This window comes from Schistocerca cancellata, chromosome 4 (genome assembly GCF_023864275.1).
Source record: "Schistocerca cancellata isolate TAMUIC-IGC-003103 chromosome 4, iqSchCanc2.1, whole genome shotgun sequence".
Classification (NCBI taxonomy): Eukaryota; Metazoa; Arthropoda; class Insecta; order Orthoptera; family Acrididae; genus Schistocerca; species Schistocerca cancellata.
In genome coordinates, this window is record NC_064629.1 from 131,587,962 (window position 1) to 131,606,955 (window position 18,994).

General features: G+C 43.3%; 1 protein-coding gene across 1 annotated transcript in view; it reads left to right on the plus strand.

Annotated features, from left to right (window-relative positions):
- Positions 1-18,994, plus strand: part of LOC126183923 (dystrophin, isoforms A/C/F/G/H-like) — a gene marked incomplete at its 5' end in the record, with an annotated part of 927,096 nt that overhangs the window by 569,999 nt on the left and 338,103 nt on the right. Inside the window, one exon of the mRNA XM_049926269.1 lies at positions 15,206-15,393. Coding sequence (XP_049782226.1) covers positions 15,206-15,393 — 188 coding nt within the window. The remainder of the gene's footprint in view (positions 1-15,205; positions 15,394-18,994) is intronic.

An 18,994-nucleotide genomic window follows, 5' to 3' on the forward strand; every position in this document is an offset into this window, starting at 1 on the left:
ACGGCTGTTTAGTGATACACACCACTCTGAAAATAGCTGTTGTGCTTAGTGAGGTGCGAAATTTGTTATGGCGCAGATTCTTCTTCGCTTTTAGTGTTGCTGTACATTATATCGTTTGCCGTTTCGTTAGGAGCAAAGAAACAACTAGGCTAACAAGAAAACAGTTCGCGTGGTGTGAGTGAAATGGAGCGAGCAGTGTGTTACGAAAGCCAATGCCACACCACAGCGGCGTTCGTAGTTAATTTTGTAATGGACGACCCGTCTGCTCCGTAACTGCTGGTAGTGAATAAACTCTCATTTCCAGTTCCAGAGTTTGCTTCCAAAAAGCCTCTTCACGGCGAGACTGATCCATGGAAGGACTCTCGACTTAGCGGTGGTGGTAGTGGTGGTAGTAGTAGTAGTATTAGTTAAAGCAATGGGAGCCCTAAGACGATTAACGCTGCATGAAGAGGAATTCAAAGAAAACAATCTGTGTAATGCTCTCTCTGTCTCTCTCCCTCTCTTCTTATTCTTCTTCTTCTTCTTCTTCTGCTGCTGCTGCTGCTGCTGCTGCTGATGTTGAGGATACGAAGTAGCGCAATGACGCGAAGATGTGCTATTTGAAGCTAACTGTAAGCTTTAATTTTTCTAACACCATTTGAGCCACTGCTAAGATAAAAAATGTTGCATATTGCTTCAGATTACTTCATAAAGACGCGATCAGTAGGGAAGCTAGTAATGTTTACACAGGAAACTGCGTAATGTGGTTAGCAATACATTTGATGGGAAGGGCTGATGTCTGCAGTGGCATTGATTTACTATTTAACATACTAAGCGCGAGTGAAGCGATACAGTGTAAATCGAAAGCAATACGGTTCGAATCGCCAAGTGCGCATCCTGAAGTGTTTTCTGCGCTTTCGTTTTCTTAGGCATGTGTTCCTTTTATGCTAGATCCGCTAATCACGATAATCCAAAGAGATTTACTTACATTACGTGGTTAAATGTTCGTTGTGTCACAGTATACCTCAGTTACTCTAACATGGGGGTCGCGCCAGTCGTCATCATTTATCTCCGAGATTTGTCGTATATGCAGAGCTTGGCCAGAAACGAAAATAACAGAAGCGGGAGCCCCAGATGGCCAATCGTTAAGAAAAAAATAACATTTTTGCCACGGGATGGGCGAGGCACGAGCTTTTTATGTTAGCATATTCACCATGCACAGCGGAAAGAGTGCTGAACGGTAATCCGGTAATCCGAGACTCGTTATGGTCAGCCCGTATTCTGTAACATTTCTGATTCTAACGTTTTACGTATTTGCGCTGCAACTAAACCGAAATAATGTTCAGTACATTGTACTTATTAATATTTTCCTAGAAGGCTTTCAGGAAAGGCAAAGGGAAGTTAGGGATTTCAAATAAATTTCCAGGGAGGGATTTTACCTCGTACAACAGAGCTTTGTATGTAAAATGAGATACTTTCATTAATTTATAGTTGATGTTTTACACGTGCTGCGATGATACTCGGCGAAGCAGGAAAAACAGTAATTGACTCGGAAACAAGCACACACCGTCAGGTGGCTTGCGGAGTATGGATGTAGATGTAGATGTTATAAACGCCACATTTTTACGATGACGTGGTTGTTTCAAATTTTCTATGACAAAACAAGCTTGGTTTACATTATTGAACGGTTCTCTCTCATCGCACAGTTTGACATCAGTTCGCCAAATATTGGCAAAGATTACTGGATAGTAATGTACAGTAGAATATATTTTGATGCAGTCTTCTTGGGATATGATTTCCTTAAGTCTCTCAATAGGTCGATTTTACCCGCACGGGGAACCTACTGTTTGCGTGCAGCTGCCGAGAATTGCTAAAAACTCAAAATGAAACTAACGCAGTACGAATTCGTCTTTACTTTAGTTACAATCCCTACTTGGAGAATTATTTCCAGAATCCTCGTGGACACTGTAATTACAGTGCTTCCTCGGAAATTTATTTGCCATTCCAGATGTTGCCATGTCTTTCCTTTTCATGTGTTTTATGAAAATATTAATAAATACAACATATATGGCATTTTTTCTGTTCATTTATAGTCTAAGTAACGTAAAAATTGAAAATAGAAGTTTAGAAACGTTTCCACCTATGGACTCGATTCCCCGACCCTCGGATTACCATTCTGCACTGTCCCGCTGCGCCACCGCTGCTTGGAAGCTACACTGTAGCTCATAACGCAGCTGACATGCGCCAAAAACAGCTTTTTTTTTCAAAATGATTGGCCATCTGAAGTACCCATTCCCGTCATTTTCATTTCTGGCAAGAAGCCCTACATGCAGCATATATTTGCACGAAGAGTCCGCAGCTCGTGGTCGTGCGGTAGCTTTCTCGCTTCCCACGCCCGGGTTCCCGGGTTCGATTCCCGGCGGGGTCAGGGATTTTCTCTGCCTCGTGATGACTGGGTGTTGTGTGCTGTCCTTAGGTTAGTTAGGTTTAAGTAGTTCTAAGTTCTAGGGGACTGATGACCATAGATGTTAAGTCCCATAGTGCTCAGAGCCATTTGAACTATTTGCACGAAGTCGGTGATGACGACTGGGCGTGGTTCCCTCGTAAGTGAGGAAAACTGTGTGCCAAACCCGTCTGTAAATAGCGTGAACTGGATGTGTTCGCATGTTAACGGTTTTTGCCTTGTCTTTATAAGACGGAAATGAGGAATGAACACGGCATTTGCCTAGACTAGCGTGGAAAACGGCCTAAAACTTAACTTTACCTATCTTCCGATGCGTGATGACAATGGTCGTTTATCCGGCCTGGGTCCGATCTGGCTATGGGTCGCCCTTCTCTTCCGTGTTTAACCGAGCGAGGTGGCGCAGTGGTTAGCACACTGGACTCGCATTCGGGGGGACGACGGTTCAATCCCGTCTCCGGCCATCCTGATTTAGGTTTTCCGTGATTTCCCTAAATCGTTTCAGGCAAATGCCGGGATGGTTCCTTTGAAAGGGCACGGCCGATTTCCTTCCCCATCCTTCCCTAACCCGAGCTTGCGCTCCGTCTCTAATGACCTCGTTGTCGACGGGACGTTAAACACCACTAACCTAACCATCTTCCGTGTTTAGCAAGCTAGTGTGCTGTGCGTTAAGCTTTATCAGCAGATTATCCGCGGCCTCAGGCGTCTCCAGTGGGGGTGAAGATAGGGGGCACTTATTCCCTCCTGGAATCTGTGTACATCGTTTTTATTTATTACGGAATTCCGTCGAGTTTCTAGCAAACTTTGTCTGCCACTCCACTAAACTGTAGCTTTAACGGTGTGAATCGCGGCAAGAAATATTGCGGCTTTAGCAGTCACTAAGTATCTCGGATTTTCTAATTTGTCACTATGTTCACGGGAAATTACGACGATTTCATGCTGCGGCTGTGGTTTCAGCGCTGACTGCAGTCAAGTTGGATACGAACCTTTACAGAACCGTGCCAAAATAATGTGTTATAGGAATGAGAGAGGAGAGACACTAATTGAGTTCTGTAACAAGTTTCAGCTAGTAATAGCAAATACTCTGTTCAAGAATCACAAGAGGAGGGGGTATACTTGGAAAAGGTCGGGTGGTACGGGAAGGTTTCAGTTAGATTACATCATGGTCAGAAAGAGGTTCTGAAATCAGGTACTGGATTGTAAGGCTTACCCAAGAGCAGACATAGACTCAGATCACAATATAGTAGTGATGAAGAATAGGCTGAAGTTTAAGGCGTTACTCAGGAATAATCAATACGCAAAGAAGTGGGATGCGGAAGTACTAAGGAATAATGAGATACGCTTGAAGTTCTCTAAGGCTATAGATACAGCAATAAGGAATAGCTCAGTAGGCAGTTGAAGAGGAATGGACGTCTCTAAAAAGGGCCATCATAGAAGTTGGGAAGAAAAACATAGGTACAAAGATGGTAACTTCGAAGAAACGATGGGTAAGAGAAGAAATACTTCAACTGATACACTACTGGCCACTAAAATTGCTACACCAAGAAGAAATGCAGATGATAAACGAATATTCATTGGACAAATATATTATCCTAGAACTGACATGTGATTACATTTTCACGCAATTGGGGTGCATAGATCCTGAGAAATCAGTACCCAGAACAACCACGTCTCGCCGTAATAACGGCCTTGATACGCCTGGGCATTGAGTCAAACAGAGCTTGGATGGCGTGTACAGGTACAGCTGCCCATGCAGCTTCAACACGATACCACAGTTCATCAAGAGTAGTGACTGGCGTACTGTGACGAGCCAGTTTCTCGGCCACCATTGACCAAACGTTTTCAATTGGTGAGAGATCTGGAGAATGTGCTGGCCAGGGCAGCGCTCGAACATTTTCTGTATCCAGAAAGGCCCATACAGGACCTGCAACATGCGGTACCCACGGGTCGTAACACATCTGAAATGTAACGTCCACTGTTCAAAGTGCCGTCAGTGCGAACCAGAGGTGACCGAGACGTGTAACCAATGGCACCCCATACCATCACGCCGGGTGATACGCCAGTATGGCAATGACGAAGACACGCTTCCAATGTGCGTTCACCGTGATGTCGCCAAACACGGATGCGACCATCATGATGCTGTAAACAGATCCTGGATTCATCCTAAAAAATAAGGTTTTGCCATTCCTGCACCCAGGTTCGTAGTTGAGTACACCATCGCAGGCGCTCCTGTCTGTGATGCAGCGTGAACAGTAACCGCAGATATGGTCTCCGAGCTGATAGTCCATGCTGCTGCAAACGTCGTCGAACTGTTCGTGCAGATGGTTGTCGTCTTGCAAACGTCCCCATCTGTTGACTCAAGGATCGAGACGTGGCTGCACGATCCGTTACAGCCATGCGTATAAGATGCCTGTCATCTCGACTGCTAGTGATACGAGGCCGTTGGGATCCAGCACGGCGTTCCGTATTACCCTCCTAAACCCACCGATCCCATATTCTGCTAACAGTCATTGGATCTCGACCAACGCGAGCAGCAGTGTCGTGATACGATAAACCGCAGTCGCGATATGCTACAATCCGACCTTAATCAAAGTCGGAAACGTGATGGTACGCATTTCTTCTCCTTACACGAGGCATCACAACAACGTTTCACCAGGCATTCGGTCAACTACTGTTTGTGTATGAGAAATCGGTTGGAAACTTTCCTCATGTCAGCACGTTGTAGGTGTCGGCACCGGCGCCAACCTTGTGTGAATGCTCTGAAAAACTGATCATTTGCATATCACAGCATCTTCTTGCTGTCGGTTAAATTTCGCGTCTGTAGCACGTCATCGACGTGGTGTTGCAATTTTAATGGCCAGTAGTGTAGATGAAAGGAGGAAGTACAAAAGTGTTCCGGGAAACTCAGGAATAGAGAAATAAATGTCGCTGAGGGATGAAATAAATAAGAAGTACAGGGAAGCTAAGACGAAATGGCTGCAGGGAAAATGTGAAGACATCGAAAAAGAAATGATTGCCGGAAGGATAGACTGAGCATACAGGAAAGTCAAAACAACCTTCGGTGACATTAAAAGCAAGGGCATAGAGTGCATCGGGAATTCCATTGTTAAATGTAGAGGAGAGAGTGGATAGGTGGAAAGAATGCATTGAATGCCTCTATGAGAGGGATGATTTGTCTAATGTGATAGAAGAAGAAATAGGGCCCGCATCTCGTGGTCGTGCGGTAGCGTTCTCGCTTCCCACGCCCGGGTTCCCGGGTTCGATTCCCGGCGGGGTCAGGGATTTTCTCTGCCTCGTGATGGCTGGGTGTTGTGTACTGTCCTTAGGTTAGTTAAGTTTAAGTAGTTCTATGTTCTAGGGGACTTATGACCACAACAGTTGATCCCATAGTGCTCAGAGCCATTTTTTGAAGAAATAGGAATCGATTTAGAAGAGACAGGGGATCCAGTATTAGAATCAGAATTTAAAAGAGCTTTGGAGGACTTAAGATCAAATAAGTCTGAAGGGATTCCATCAGAATTTCTAAAATCATTGGGGGAAGTGGTAACAAAAAGACTATTATTCACTTTGGTGTGCAGAATGTATGAGTCTGGCGACGTATCATCTGGCTTTCGGAAAAGCATCATCCACACTATTCCGAAGACAGCAAGAGCTGACAAGTGCGAGAATTGCCGCACAATTATCTCAACAGCTCATGCATCCAAGTTGCTTACAAGAATAGTATACGTAAGAATGGAAAAGAAAATTGAGGATGTGCTAGATGAGTTTGGCTTTAGGAAAGGTAAAGGCACGAGAGAGGCAGTTCTGACGTTGCGGTTAATAATGGAAGCAAGACCAAAGTAAAATCAAGACAGGTTCATAGGATTTGTCGACCTGGAAAAAGCGTTCGACAATGTAAAATGGTGCATGATTTTCGAAATTCTGAGAAAAGTAGGGATAAGCTGTAGGGAGAGACGGGTTATATACAATATGTACAACACCCACAAGGGAATAATCAGAGTGGACGACCAAGAACGAAGTGCTCGTATTAAAAAGGGTGTAAGTCAAGGATATAGCCTTTCGCCGCTACTGTTGAATCTCTACATCGAGAAAGGAATGATGGAAATGAAAGAAAGGTTCAGGAGTGGAATTAAAATTCAAGGTGAAAGGATATCAATGATAAGATTCGCTGATGATATTGCTATCCTGAGTGAAAGTGAGGAGCATTACATGATCTGCTGAACGAAATGAACAGTGTAATGAGTACAGAGTATGGATTAAGATTAACTCGAAGAAAGACGAAGTTAATGAGAAGTAGTAGAAATGAGAACAGCGAGAAACTTTAACATCAGGATTGATGGTCACGAAGTAGGTAAAGTTAAGAATTCTGCAACCTAGGCAGTAATATAACCAATGAACGACGGAGAAAGGAGGACTAGCAATAGGAAAAAGTCCATTCTTGGCCAACAGAAGTCTACTAATATCAAATATCGGCCTTAATTTGCAGAAAAAATTACTGAGAATGTACGTCTGGAGTACAGCATTGTATGGTAGTGAAACATGGACATTGGGAAAACCATAACAGAAAAGAATCGAAGCATTTGAGATGTAGTGCTAAGACGAATTTTGAAAATTAGGTGGACTGATAAGGTAAGGAGTGAGGAAGCTCTGCGCAGAATCGGAGAGGGAAGGAATATGTGGGAAACACTGATAAGGAGAAGGGACAGGATGATAGGACATCTGCTAAGACATGAGGGAATGACTTCCATGGCACTAGAGGGAGCTGTAGAGGGCAAAAACTGTAGAGGAAGACAGAGATCGGAATACATCCAGCAAATAATTGGGGACGTAGGTTGCATGTGCTACTCTGACATGAAGAGGTTAAAGAGGTTAGCACAGGAGAGGAATTTGTGGCGGGTCCCATCGAACCAGCCAGAAGACTGATGACGAATAAAAAAGTTTTTGTGTCGCTTTCTCGTTCAACACTTACGGAGCTGAAGAAAGGAGCCGGTATATCATCCTGGTGCACGGATTCCGTCGTCGATTCCGAACGAACAAGCATGGCAGCAGCATACATGCCATTCATCCGTCTCCAATTCCCGAGGAAGCCTCCTATCCTTGATGCAAAACGGAATCACAACAGTAGTTTACCATTACTCGTTGTAAAAGAAAACACAAAATGGCGTGTTGATTCTGCATTCAGTTTTACACGAGAGAGCTATTCTGCTACACTCGGAAGACACAGGTGTCTACATCCTCGTATACGTAATCTCAAACATATCAGAAGAAAAAAGAAAAGATCAGTCTTCGCGCTAGAAGAGATGGGAATCAAGTGTGAAATTTCAGGGTCGAAAAAAATGTGCTCTCCAGGATTGCGATTTTCTCAGAGTCTGGGAGCGCTGCACATTAATTGAAAATGTTGGCATGTGGATATTCGTTTGTAAATCGAAATTTTGCGAATTTAAACGCACGGTTTTTTTTTTCACCTTCGTCACCTGCAACGAAATGTGCGGGCCTCCAATCGCTTTTGTATTCTAAAAGTCACGCAGTATGGAAGTTTGGGCCACTTTACGCATGTGACTCTGCTCTCTACCAAAAAGAACCATTTCTACAGCAGTTAATTTCTCATGTAGAGTTAACCACACAGTAATCTGTTAAATCACAGAAAAAAGAGACCCGTTCCCAAAATAACCCTTAGCATGTTTGGTGTTATAAAACACAAGAGTTAATACCCGAAATTTGAAGAAATTGCGTCAGTGACGTAAGAAACATTAGTAATGTTTTTGTTTGGATCTTCTTACTTGCTGTATGTGGTGGTGATAGCGGCTATGAAAGACTATTCTGCAGCCTTTCTTCATGTTTCTTTTTGTTAATGATTCGGCGTTCATCCGCTTACTATACGATTTAAAAAATGTTAATATTTTAATCAGCCTATATTGAAGTTTTATACTTCAATCGTTCTCATCAGGTACATGAAATACGACACAGCATTCGTTCTCTCATTTAAGTGCGCTCAGTTACATACCTGTCTCTTTTACGGAAGTGTTTTCAAATGTTGTGTGGTGTCCCATTTAGTGTATTTAATTTTTTTATTTTTTTACGGTGTCCTAGGTCAGCGTCTTTCAACCGCCGTGTCGCTGTTCATTAGTGTGACGCGAATACATGTCAGGTGTGTCGCGAGATTTTCAGTGACTTCTAAACTTCCGCAGATAAAATATCTAGAAAACAAAAAATTCCCTGTAAAATCATTTCTTGGACTAATGAATTGGTAAAATATATATCTCACAGTCGTTCCTAAATTTTAAAAAGTGTGCTGTATGTACTCTGTGTGTTTGCTATTTTGCATCTAGGAGGAAAATCACAGGTAAGGGCGTTGCGAAAGATTGAAAAGTACTTTGGTGTCTCCAAAGGAAAAAGGTTCAGAACAAAGGCTCCGAGAACCACTGAAGTGCTCCCGCTCGACCGACCGCAAAAGTCGGAAGAACTTGATATCGTAAAAACAGTCCGGCGAGGAAATCCTAAACCTGGACAGTGAGCTAGGGTTGCGATATCCAAACCCCTTTATTACACAAGAAAACGGTTGACATTCAAGGACCCGGTTAAGGGGGATGAACTCAGTGTTGATGACTACAGAGAGTTAATACAGGCTGTCGTCTTGCAAATTGCTACGGATGTACTTTGGAGAAAACTGAAAGAAAATATGCTACCTGCTTGATACCTATTACTGTAATGCAAGAAAGTGGACCTGTGGCTATTTCGCCTTTAATATCAGTGGTACGGAAATAGAAAATTTCTTTTCTTTCAAACAAATAATACAGCTATGACGAACTTTCGAAATGTTGTATTCTCCTTTTTCACTTTTAGTTTTTTTAATGTCTAATTATTAGTATCGTTGTAACTTGGATATTTCAACTTCATGTATAAATCATAGATTCAACATATGTATGAGTGTGAAACTTCTTGACAGATTAAAACTTTGGGCCGGACCGAGACTCGAACACGGGACTTTGCCTGGTTCAAGTCTCGGTCCGGCACACAGCTTTAATCTGCCAGGAAGTTTCATATCAGCGCACACTCCGCTACAGAGTGAAAATTTAATTCTGGTGTGTATTTCTTTGTAACAAAAGCTTGCGAAGTCGACATGAAGTATTGATTGTGAAAATGTGGGAGCTGGTGGGTGCGCGTATGTGGCCGCTCGCGGATTTTGCGTTTTTCGTGATCGAATTAACATGTGGTTACCACTGGGTGAATCTAATTAGAAACGTGATTTCCCTAAATAGTTTCAGGCCAATGCTGGGATGGTTCCTCTGAAAGGGCACGGCCGATTTTCTTCCTAATCCTTCCCTATCCGAGCTTGTGCTCCGTCTCTAATGACCTCGTTGTCGACGGGACGTTAAACACTAGTTCCCTCCTCCTCCTCCAATTAGAAAGTACAGCCGGTGGACAGTGAAAAAGGGAAGACTACGACGTCAAAGTTTCTACAGTAATTAATACAGTAAGATATTGGTCGGAAAACCACCTAAAATGGATGAATAATTAACCACGAGCAATTAGCTGCAGTATGAGATCTACGAATACCAATACCAGCCACAGTCGACGTAAAATTTCAGAATTCATTCAATAAGCATTGTTTACTTAAATTTGAAGAGTAGTTCGTGTTGTAATCGTAAATTATTTGTATGCTCATTGTCGTATCTGGCGCGAACAAGCTCATCACTTATTTAGTATTCTTTCTCCATCAGTCGATTCATTCTTCGCATTAACTTTTATGATCTCAACTACAATTATTTTAAATTACTGAATGAATTTTCACAATTCAGCTGAGCGTGCGCTGATTTGTTACTTCGTGGCAGATTAAAACTTTTTTTTTACTATCCTTAATTGTTTAAGACAATGTCTTAAATTAGTAGACTCTAATTTTCGGCACAATAATTAATTCGAAGTGTGAAATGCTGAAAGTTTATGCCCGCAATTATTCGGCATGCGTGCAAATCTACTACAATCTATGCCTAATTTCTGGTTGTCCAAAAGCCGCTGACAGGGTTGTAAACAAACTGAACGTGTTGCTGTTGATGCATATATTATTCCACTTGTCTGTATTTAAATGTTTGCGTGGGAATGTGAGGTCCAATGCCATTGAACTGTTGGGTCTGTGAAATTGCTGTCAGTAGTTGTGCTAAAAGTTAATCGGTAACTAAATTTAATGTAATTTTCTAAACTGCTAAAAGTTAATCGGTAACTAAATTTAATGTAATTTTCTAAACTTTTAGTTTTCTATTTTCGTAAATAAGAAAGTGTTTCGGCTTTTGGAGAGAATAAATGGTCAATATTCCTGTAGTATAGAAATGAAATCCTCTTCATTGGTTATGTTACAAGGACTATGTAAATCACATAGTAATTAATAAATTTAGAAAATTACATTCAAGACAAATTCATGTCTACACACGCGCATATACGGTCAATTCTAATATTTAAAATAGTTGTACCAAATTCGCTTTTCAAACATTATCTAAATATAGAAGCTCATCCGTAAAAATTTGCAGTTTTCCAAGAGGATCTCACACAGTTTGGAGATCACGGCTATGAACTTCATCAACTTCCCAGAGCAGTTCAGTGTGACTTTGCCAGTATGATGCGTTTAAGAGATGCATTTGTGCCTATGTGAACCTGACATTGTCATGGTTATCAAGAGTAAGGCAGGCTTGCCTGTTGTGGTTCCTCTGTCCTTATTTCCTTTTCTCACCTAATATTTCCTCTCTCGTGTTGTGGATACTACAGATCGTAAAGTGTGTTGGTGGCCACTTCATATGAAGACATCATGTATATCATTCAAGTCAAATGTTCTTATACCGAGAGGGGTGATTTTCCATGATTATCCTCAATCATTTAAGGCGAATGCCAGGGTGGTTCCTTTGAAAAGTTAGGACCAATTATCTTTTCCATGCTTCCCCCATTAGAGTTGGTGCTCCGTATATAATGACCTCGTTGTCGACGGGGCATTAGACCATGCTGTCATTTCTTTTCAAATGTCTTCATTTCTTCTCGGATTGTGTCATTTTTCATGCCGTCTAATCTCGTAAATCTTCTAGTACATCTTAAGCATTTAAATAGCCTGACCGCTGCTTATGCACTTGGTTACTCATATCGGTGTTACGATATTACAAAGTCGCCCGTGGTGGTCTAGCGGTTCTAGGCGCTCAGTCCGGAGCCGCGCGACTGCTACGGTCGCAGGTTCGAATCCTGCCTCGGGCATGGATGTGTGTGATGTCCTTAGATTAGATAGGTTTAAGTAGTTCTAAGTTCTAGGGGACTGATGACCATAGATGTTAAGTCCCATAGTGCTCAGAGCCATTTGAACCATTTTTTTTTTTTTTGATATTACAGAAGTCTGATCAGATTCATCGCTGTATAAAATTTCTTTTATGAATATTTTCTCACAGTTGTCCTGGAAGTATAATAATTCTTTGGAGTATTCTTCAATTTTTCTATACTCCATGTGAACGTCACATTCGAGGGCATTCATGTAATACGCAACTTTCATCAGCGTACCGCTACGAACTGAAGACACAACTATGTCGAAAGTGCCGCACTTTTAGAGAAACAATTTCTAATTCTCTCGTTTGACCTTGTGATAGCGCAGTGCCTGTGTTATTCAGATTTACGATGCAAACTTCCGTTGGACATGCATAAGGAACAGGCACTGCGGCGACTACAGGCGTTATGAAGTGCATTAAATGTTTTCGCGATTGCGGATATGGACAACCATCAGCTGTAGAATGGAATGCCCACAGTGAAAATTTGTGCCTGACCGCGACTCAAACCCGGATTTCCCGCATATCGCGAGCGATCGCCTTACCATTTGGTCATCCGTGCACTACTTACGGCCAGACACAAGCTTCCACATGTCGTCAACCATGCGGCTACGACTTATACTCGTACATCCACTATGTATTTTCCCTTACAGGTAAGACAGTTTACTTGGAAGTTGCTTCCCGGTGTCATGCATGCATGTATGTCCAAAGGAACATCGCATTGTAATCCGGAATAAAACAGGCACCACAGTATCGTATTTATCAGCCGACATTGGTAAGCGGCTTTCAAATAAAATGCCTCGCCTGTACGGGAATATACATAATGGATGTACGACATATGAAAGTTTGGGTCGGGTCGTGAGGCGTGCACGGATGGGAAGGCGACCGCTCGTCATAAGCGGGAAATCCGGATTTGAGTCCCGGTCAGGCACAAATTTTCTGCAGCTGATGATTGTCTATATTCGCAATTGCAAATGCATTTAATGTACTCTTTCGACCAGGTTCTAGCTATAAATATTCGATTAACATACTCACAGATTACGAGTCTCAGTTAAGTTCAATGAAATGCTTGGTGTGTATACTTATTTTGTTGGTTTCGACAACTTTTCTGCACCATTTCAATGTTAATTGTGGTACACGATATTAATTGCCTCACTGCATAAATACCAGGAGTCAGTGTGAAGACCCGATGATATTTAATAATCTATACCAACTTATACCTCGCATTTTGTGTTAATGTTTATATTGTTCCAAAACATTCATACAATGCACATCTCAAATAAACTGACTTTACAGATCATGTACTGAAAGCAATGGCCGCTCTACTGCCACACCCCAGCTCTTCGGCTCACTGCTTGTATAGTTTAACAATACAAGTTCTTTGAAAGTATTGTTAAACAAAATCACATTAATTGAGTTACAATTAAACTCGGTTGTTTCATAAGAAATTACAGTTACAGTTTTCAAGATAATAAATGACTGGCTATAATAAAAGTGATTTCTAAAATTGCTCATCAAATTTTGCATCGAAATTCTGTTTGATAATTGTAACAATACTTGATAAAAAATGCTAACGTATTTTGAAGTACATCTCATTTCGACCAAATAATAGAAATAATTATTGGTTTATGACAGAAAATTCTAGAACTCGTAGTTACAGAATTAATTACAGTCAATCTTTTTTGAGTTTTTATAGAAATGTGATATCTTGAGAGTGAACATAACTTTCAGTGCATCAGTTAAATTTTCAAGTTTTATGAAATAATCAAATTTTGACAACTAATTTCCCATTTAATGGCTGAACTGATTTTAACAGTAATATTTTTACGTGTGATTATTGTCAGATAATTACACATATGAAATAATTACCTTTATTATAAATTTCGTAAAACTGATGATTATAGTAAGATACTTTTCCACTAATTAAAGATGCCTGTTAATTCTATTTAAAAGAGCTGTTGTTGACTAAATGGATATGTTACATTTTACATATCTCGTGTACAGTGCTGCTTGATACAATACACAGCACCAGAAGTTGTATTTAACATTTGCTGTGCCGTGAAATGTGTATCGTATAATACGTAAAGGCGTGCTACCGAATACTTCATATAAGGATCTTAATAGTATGTCCTATCACAAGTCTTCAACATACGTATCGGTATACTGTAGGATCATCTTTGCAGTCAACACGTCTCTGGTTGAGCAGCCGAGCCCGACGCTCCCGTACTCATCTCGAGCCTCGATACTGCGTCATATTGGACTGTTCTGCTCGCCTACAGGTCGTGTGAGCACAAGCACATATCCGAAACCTTCTCTTGCCGATGGAGACGATCTTCATCCTCAGAGGTCCTCCTACATTCGCGAAAGTATTTAAAATGTCTTACTGATAGTACAATAACGCAGTCTAGGTATAGCATCATATCTGCCAGAGGCCTCCTAATAGAGGCATCGTTTGACGCAGCGATAGCCCTTGAAATATTTATGAGTATTCACGGACATCTATGGATAATAACTAGTCAGTTGAAATCGGTTTAACCATCAACGAATTTGTGTGAACATTTGAACGAAATAATCCTTATTGTACAATCTTGTACGTCGTACAGGTTTTCAAACGACGTGACCGCTAGTCATATTGGGTGAGTTCATGGTCCACACGTACATTCAGTAGTCCATTTCTTTACACTGAAAGTAAAAGGGATTATTCATTCGACGTTGAATTGGACTTAATTATCCTTTACGCACTTTTTTCACAGAATATTAAGCTCGCTTGTATACATGAACGCGACAAACAAGCAACGTAAACGTATATCGTTTGACTACGCTATCGGCTTTTCATTACTGATTACTGGAAACAGATAGAACCTTCAAGTATTGAGGAATTTCTGTCCAGATACAATTAAAGCTGAATGGTCAAGTATTTTAGCGTGGCTAAGGCAGTTGCAAGAGTCCGGTTTATTGAATGAATCCTAAAAAGGTGTTACTCACGCACGGAAATTTGTCGCTTACGAAACCCATGTATCACTAATTATTGAGTGTTGTTCGTCGTTCTGGCACCCTTTGCACCTCGAATTAACGGTAGAGACAGACAAGATGCGAAAAGCTGCAGGATTCGTGTCAAGTTTGTTCAGTAAACGTGAGAGTGTCACAGAGCAGTTCGACATGTTGCAATGGAAAACGTTACAAGAAAGATGTTCAGCATCACACACAGACTTACTAAAAATTCTGAAATCTCGTTGCAAAATGAGTCAAAAGCTTATCATTTCCTCGAACTTCTATCTCACGTAATGAATACCACACAAGAAATTAGAGAGATCCGATGTAAAACAAAGTAGGCGCTCACGCGTGCCATGCGCTAATGGATTAGAAGGGTGGATAATGATACTGGTAGTGCCGTACGGTGCTCGCCGAACACAAATGCGTCTGCGACACTTAATAAAGACGAGTGAAAGAGTGGTACTTTTTGGTGTGGTTGCAGAGAGCAGTGGGGCGGTGAGTGCGGGGGAGCGCCCTCTGCGGTCAGTGCACGTGCAGACGCCCACGCCCACGCCGGCGGCAGCAGCCTCCGCCAGCGCCAGCGCCAGCGCCAGCGCCGCCCCCGCCACTAGCCACCACCGCTCCGCGTCTGCCGCGCTCGTCGCCAGCTTCGACAAGTCCATCCTGCAGGTCAGTACTCCCAGCCTCTACACTTCCCGCACGCAGCGTCTCCATCGCGCACAACCATTCTCCCACCGAGCTTGGTGTCGCAGTACTCATTTACATTGTCCAGCAAAAACGATTTGACGACTGGCCAGCGCGACGTTGCGGGAACTTGACACGGTAACAAAAGTGTGTAAGCGGAGCAGACACGGACGGGGGATCATCCTAGCGAAAACGTAGGCTGCAAATGGGGAAACCAATTGAGATAATGACTGGGTGTTGTGCTGTCCTCATCGTTTCATCATCATTCATGAAAGTGGCGAGATTGGGCTGAGAAAAGGTTGGGAATTTGTTCGGGCGCCCAAAAACCAATCGTCATCATCATCCATTGAGATAAGCGACTTTGACGAAGGGCTGATTATTATTATGCGAGCCTGTGACCGAGTATCTAGAAAACGGCGAATCTGTTCGAATGTTCACGTGCTTCTGTCGTGATCATCTACGAAAAGAGGTAGAAGGACAGTGAAAGTACCACTAGGCGCTAAATGGCTGGACGTCCACGACTCTGTACAGAACGTGGGTTTCGGAAGCTTGTCTACTATGTAACGTAGGATAGATGGTGATCTGAAGCGTCTATGACGAAAGAGCACAGTGCTGGTGCACGCGCAATTGTTTCGAAGCTCCGTTCATCGTACAATGCTGAACATGGAGTTTCGCAACATACCACCCCTATGTGTTCACATTTTGACCCAACGACATTATCAATTACGATTGCAGTGGGTACGGGGCAATCGGGATTTGATCGATGTAAACGTGTCGGCTCTTCCCGTGAATCACATTTTTGATAGACTAGGTCGATGATAAGTGTCCACAAACGCCGTCATCGACGTGAACGGCTGCTCGAAACGTGAAACGCTTCACTGAGGCAGGCTGGTGGGAGCAGTATTATGTTGTGGGAGACATTCTGTGGTGCTTGCATGGGACCTGCGGTTGTAGTCGAAGACACGCTAACAGTAGCGAACTACCTGCATACCTTCATGTTTGATGTCTTCCCCGAAGGCGATGTCATCTTTCAGCAGTAATATTATCCGTGGTTTGGAGCCAGAACCGTGCTACAGTCCTTTGAAGAGCATTACAGTGCACTCACGTTAATGTTTCGGTGACCAGATTCATCTGATGTAAATCCTATGGAACCCCTCTGGGTTGCTATCGGTAGCATCGGGTACGCAAATCAGCGGCCCGTTATTTACGCGAATTACATGACCTGTGCGTAGGCGTCTAATGCCACGTACTTCCACAAACGTAACAACAAACTGTTCGATCCTTGATACGCAGAATCAGTGATGTATAGCGGACAAATAAGCTATTAAGCAGGTGGTCATAATGTTTTGACTCATAAATGAATAGGCCTAAGTAAACACCCACCGCTCACGGATTAGGCTCTAGGCTGGTCCAACTGGCTGACTGCTCCCTAAAAGATAGTATCAAGAGCAGTCTGTGATAATGTGACAAGTGATAAGCATGTCGCCGATTCCTCCAGCAGTTATTGCCAGTAAATAATTCTTCATGACGTCACTGTTTCTCTTTTCAAGCAGCTCTTCGTTTTGCCTCACAAGGGCTGAGTGGACCATGTACCGGACCATATATTTTTATGATTATATTTTTATACCCTTTGCTACACACAGAGTGTCTTAAATCGTAACATACATAGAGTCAAGCTGCGACCATGAGACTTGGTGATGATTGTCCTTTACATATTCGCCTTTCAGTGCGACACTTTTTTTCAAACGGTCGATGACTTGGCCACACATTTTTGCAAACGATGGATGACTTGCCGGACACTTCTGTTTTAGAAGCCTGCATTTTGGTTGTTCGAGAAGCCTTCCACTTCAAAAATCGCCTCTTTCTCCTGGAAATGCCTGTCACGCAATTTCCATTCGAGGGAAGAGAAAGAAGTCACTGCATGCTGTGTCAGGAGAATGTGGGGATGAGGCAAAATTTGACAACCCAGAGAAATAGCAACGTGACTGTCCCCCGTGCACAATTTGTTGCGACGTTGTCGTGCAGAAAAAGTACCCCCTCGGAGAGCTTCGCACTGTAATGTGGTGGCGGTGCGAACCCCGATTTATTGCCAGGATGGCCGTCTCTTAACTCAGGATGCGGCGTGGTAGGTTTCGTAACACCGACTCGGCGGTTGTGGAATCAGCAGACCTCAAGTGGAAGTACACTCTTTATTTAGCAAAGTGGTATTAGGTTGAAGGCGACGACTCGAAGGCGTGCATTGACCCCAGGCGGCAAAGTTTGTCTCAGCAAAGCACAAGGCGACGTGTTTGGCAGCGACGTCGCGTGGTCGACGGCCAAGCAAGCGGTCTCGGCGAAGTAACAGCGGTAGCGGCCCTGACGGTTGCGAGACCAGCGTCAGGCGCTTCTGCGCCAGCAGGACGCGTCTGTTCCGGAGAGTCAGATGGTCAACCGCGGTGGAGTGCAGGCTTGAAATCTGAGACTCCTTGGAGACGCCCAGAGACCAACCGAAGTCCCCCTGGAGGTGATCCCATCGTGGTGGCTCCGGCTCGGGCTCCGGAATCGCCAGGTGAAGCGGCGCCACGTAGACCAGCAGCTAACAGAGAAACAGATGTAGACCGAGCTGGTTGGCCCCCATGGGACTGTCGGCTGACATGGAGTATGTCTCGGTGTCGGCAGTAGTCGAAGCCAAGATACTAATAGGTCCGAGAACTGAGTATTTTTGTAGATATGCCCAGCTTCGTTATGACCGTGCCCTGCTTCGGTCTCGCAAGGAACCGAGCATTGCAGTATCAGCCCACATCAAGAGGTACCGTAATTCAGCTCGCTACTGCGTGAGACTAGTGACCCGTATCATGCCACTTTAACAATAATCCGGCCCTGCCAGCGGAATTTCACAGACAGCTGCCTGTCCGCCTCGTCACAGCTTGTGAAGTCTGCTCGGTTGTTGCTGCAGCATTGCCATGCTTCATCTTGACATTCTCTAGTAACCTTCCCAGGAGATTTTGATACTTTTCGCCTGTGACGGCTTGTTCTTTGCGAGCTCTGTCTGTTTCCACCACGCTTTGGCAGTCCTAAAAAACTCGTAACATCACTCTTACCGGTGATGGTTGGGTTTTCGCTCTTTTCTGTGACAGTGAATCCACATGTTTCCACTGCTCGCTCTGCTCCTTTGTATCAGGGTTACAGTGATACGTCCAGCACGCGTCCCTGCTGTTTAGGGGGGCAAAGGAGTCATCTCGAATGTCCTGACGTTGCTGCAATATTTCCGCTGCCACCTCTGTTCGATGGAGTTTTTGAATGAGTATGAGCAGTCGTGTGATTCAGGGGGCAGCGACTTGTGAAATACTCCAAATGTTGCGCAACATGTTGAAAATAGATCCATGACTTATTTTAAGATTTTCCAGTATCGCCTCAAGTTGGTCTTGCAGCACCAGCGGCTCCAGTTCTCTTACAAATCCTGGTTCCTTGCAGAGAGATGGTTTGCCGCTTCGTTTGATACACACTGGAAGCGTCTGCACAACCGAACCACTGTTGTCATCTTATGATGGCGCATTGTTGCCGGACACTTACACGAACCCAGCACGAACTGATGCAGCGTTGTTCC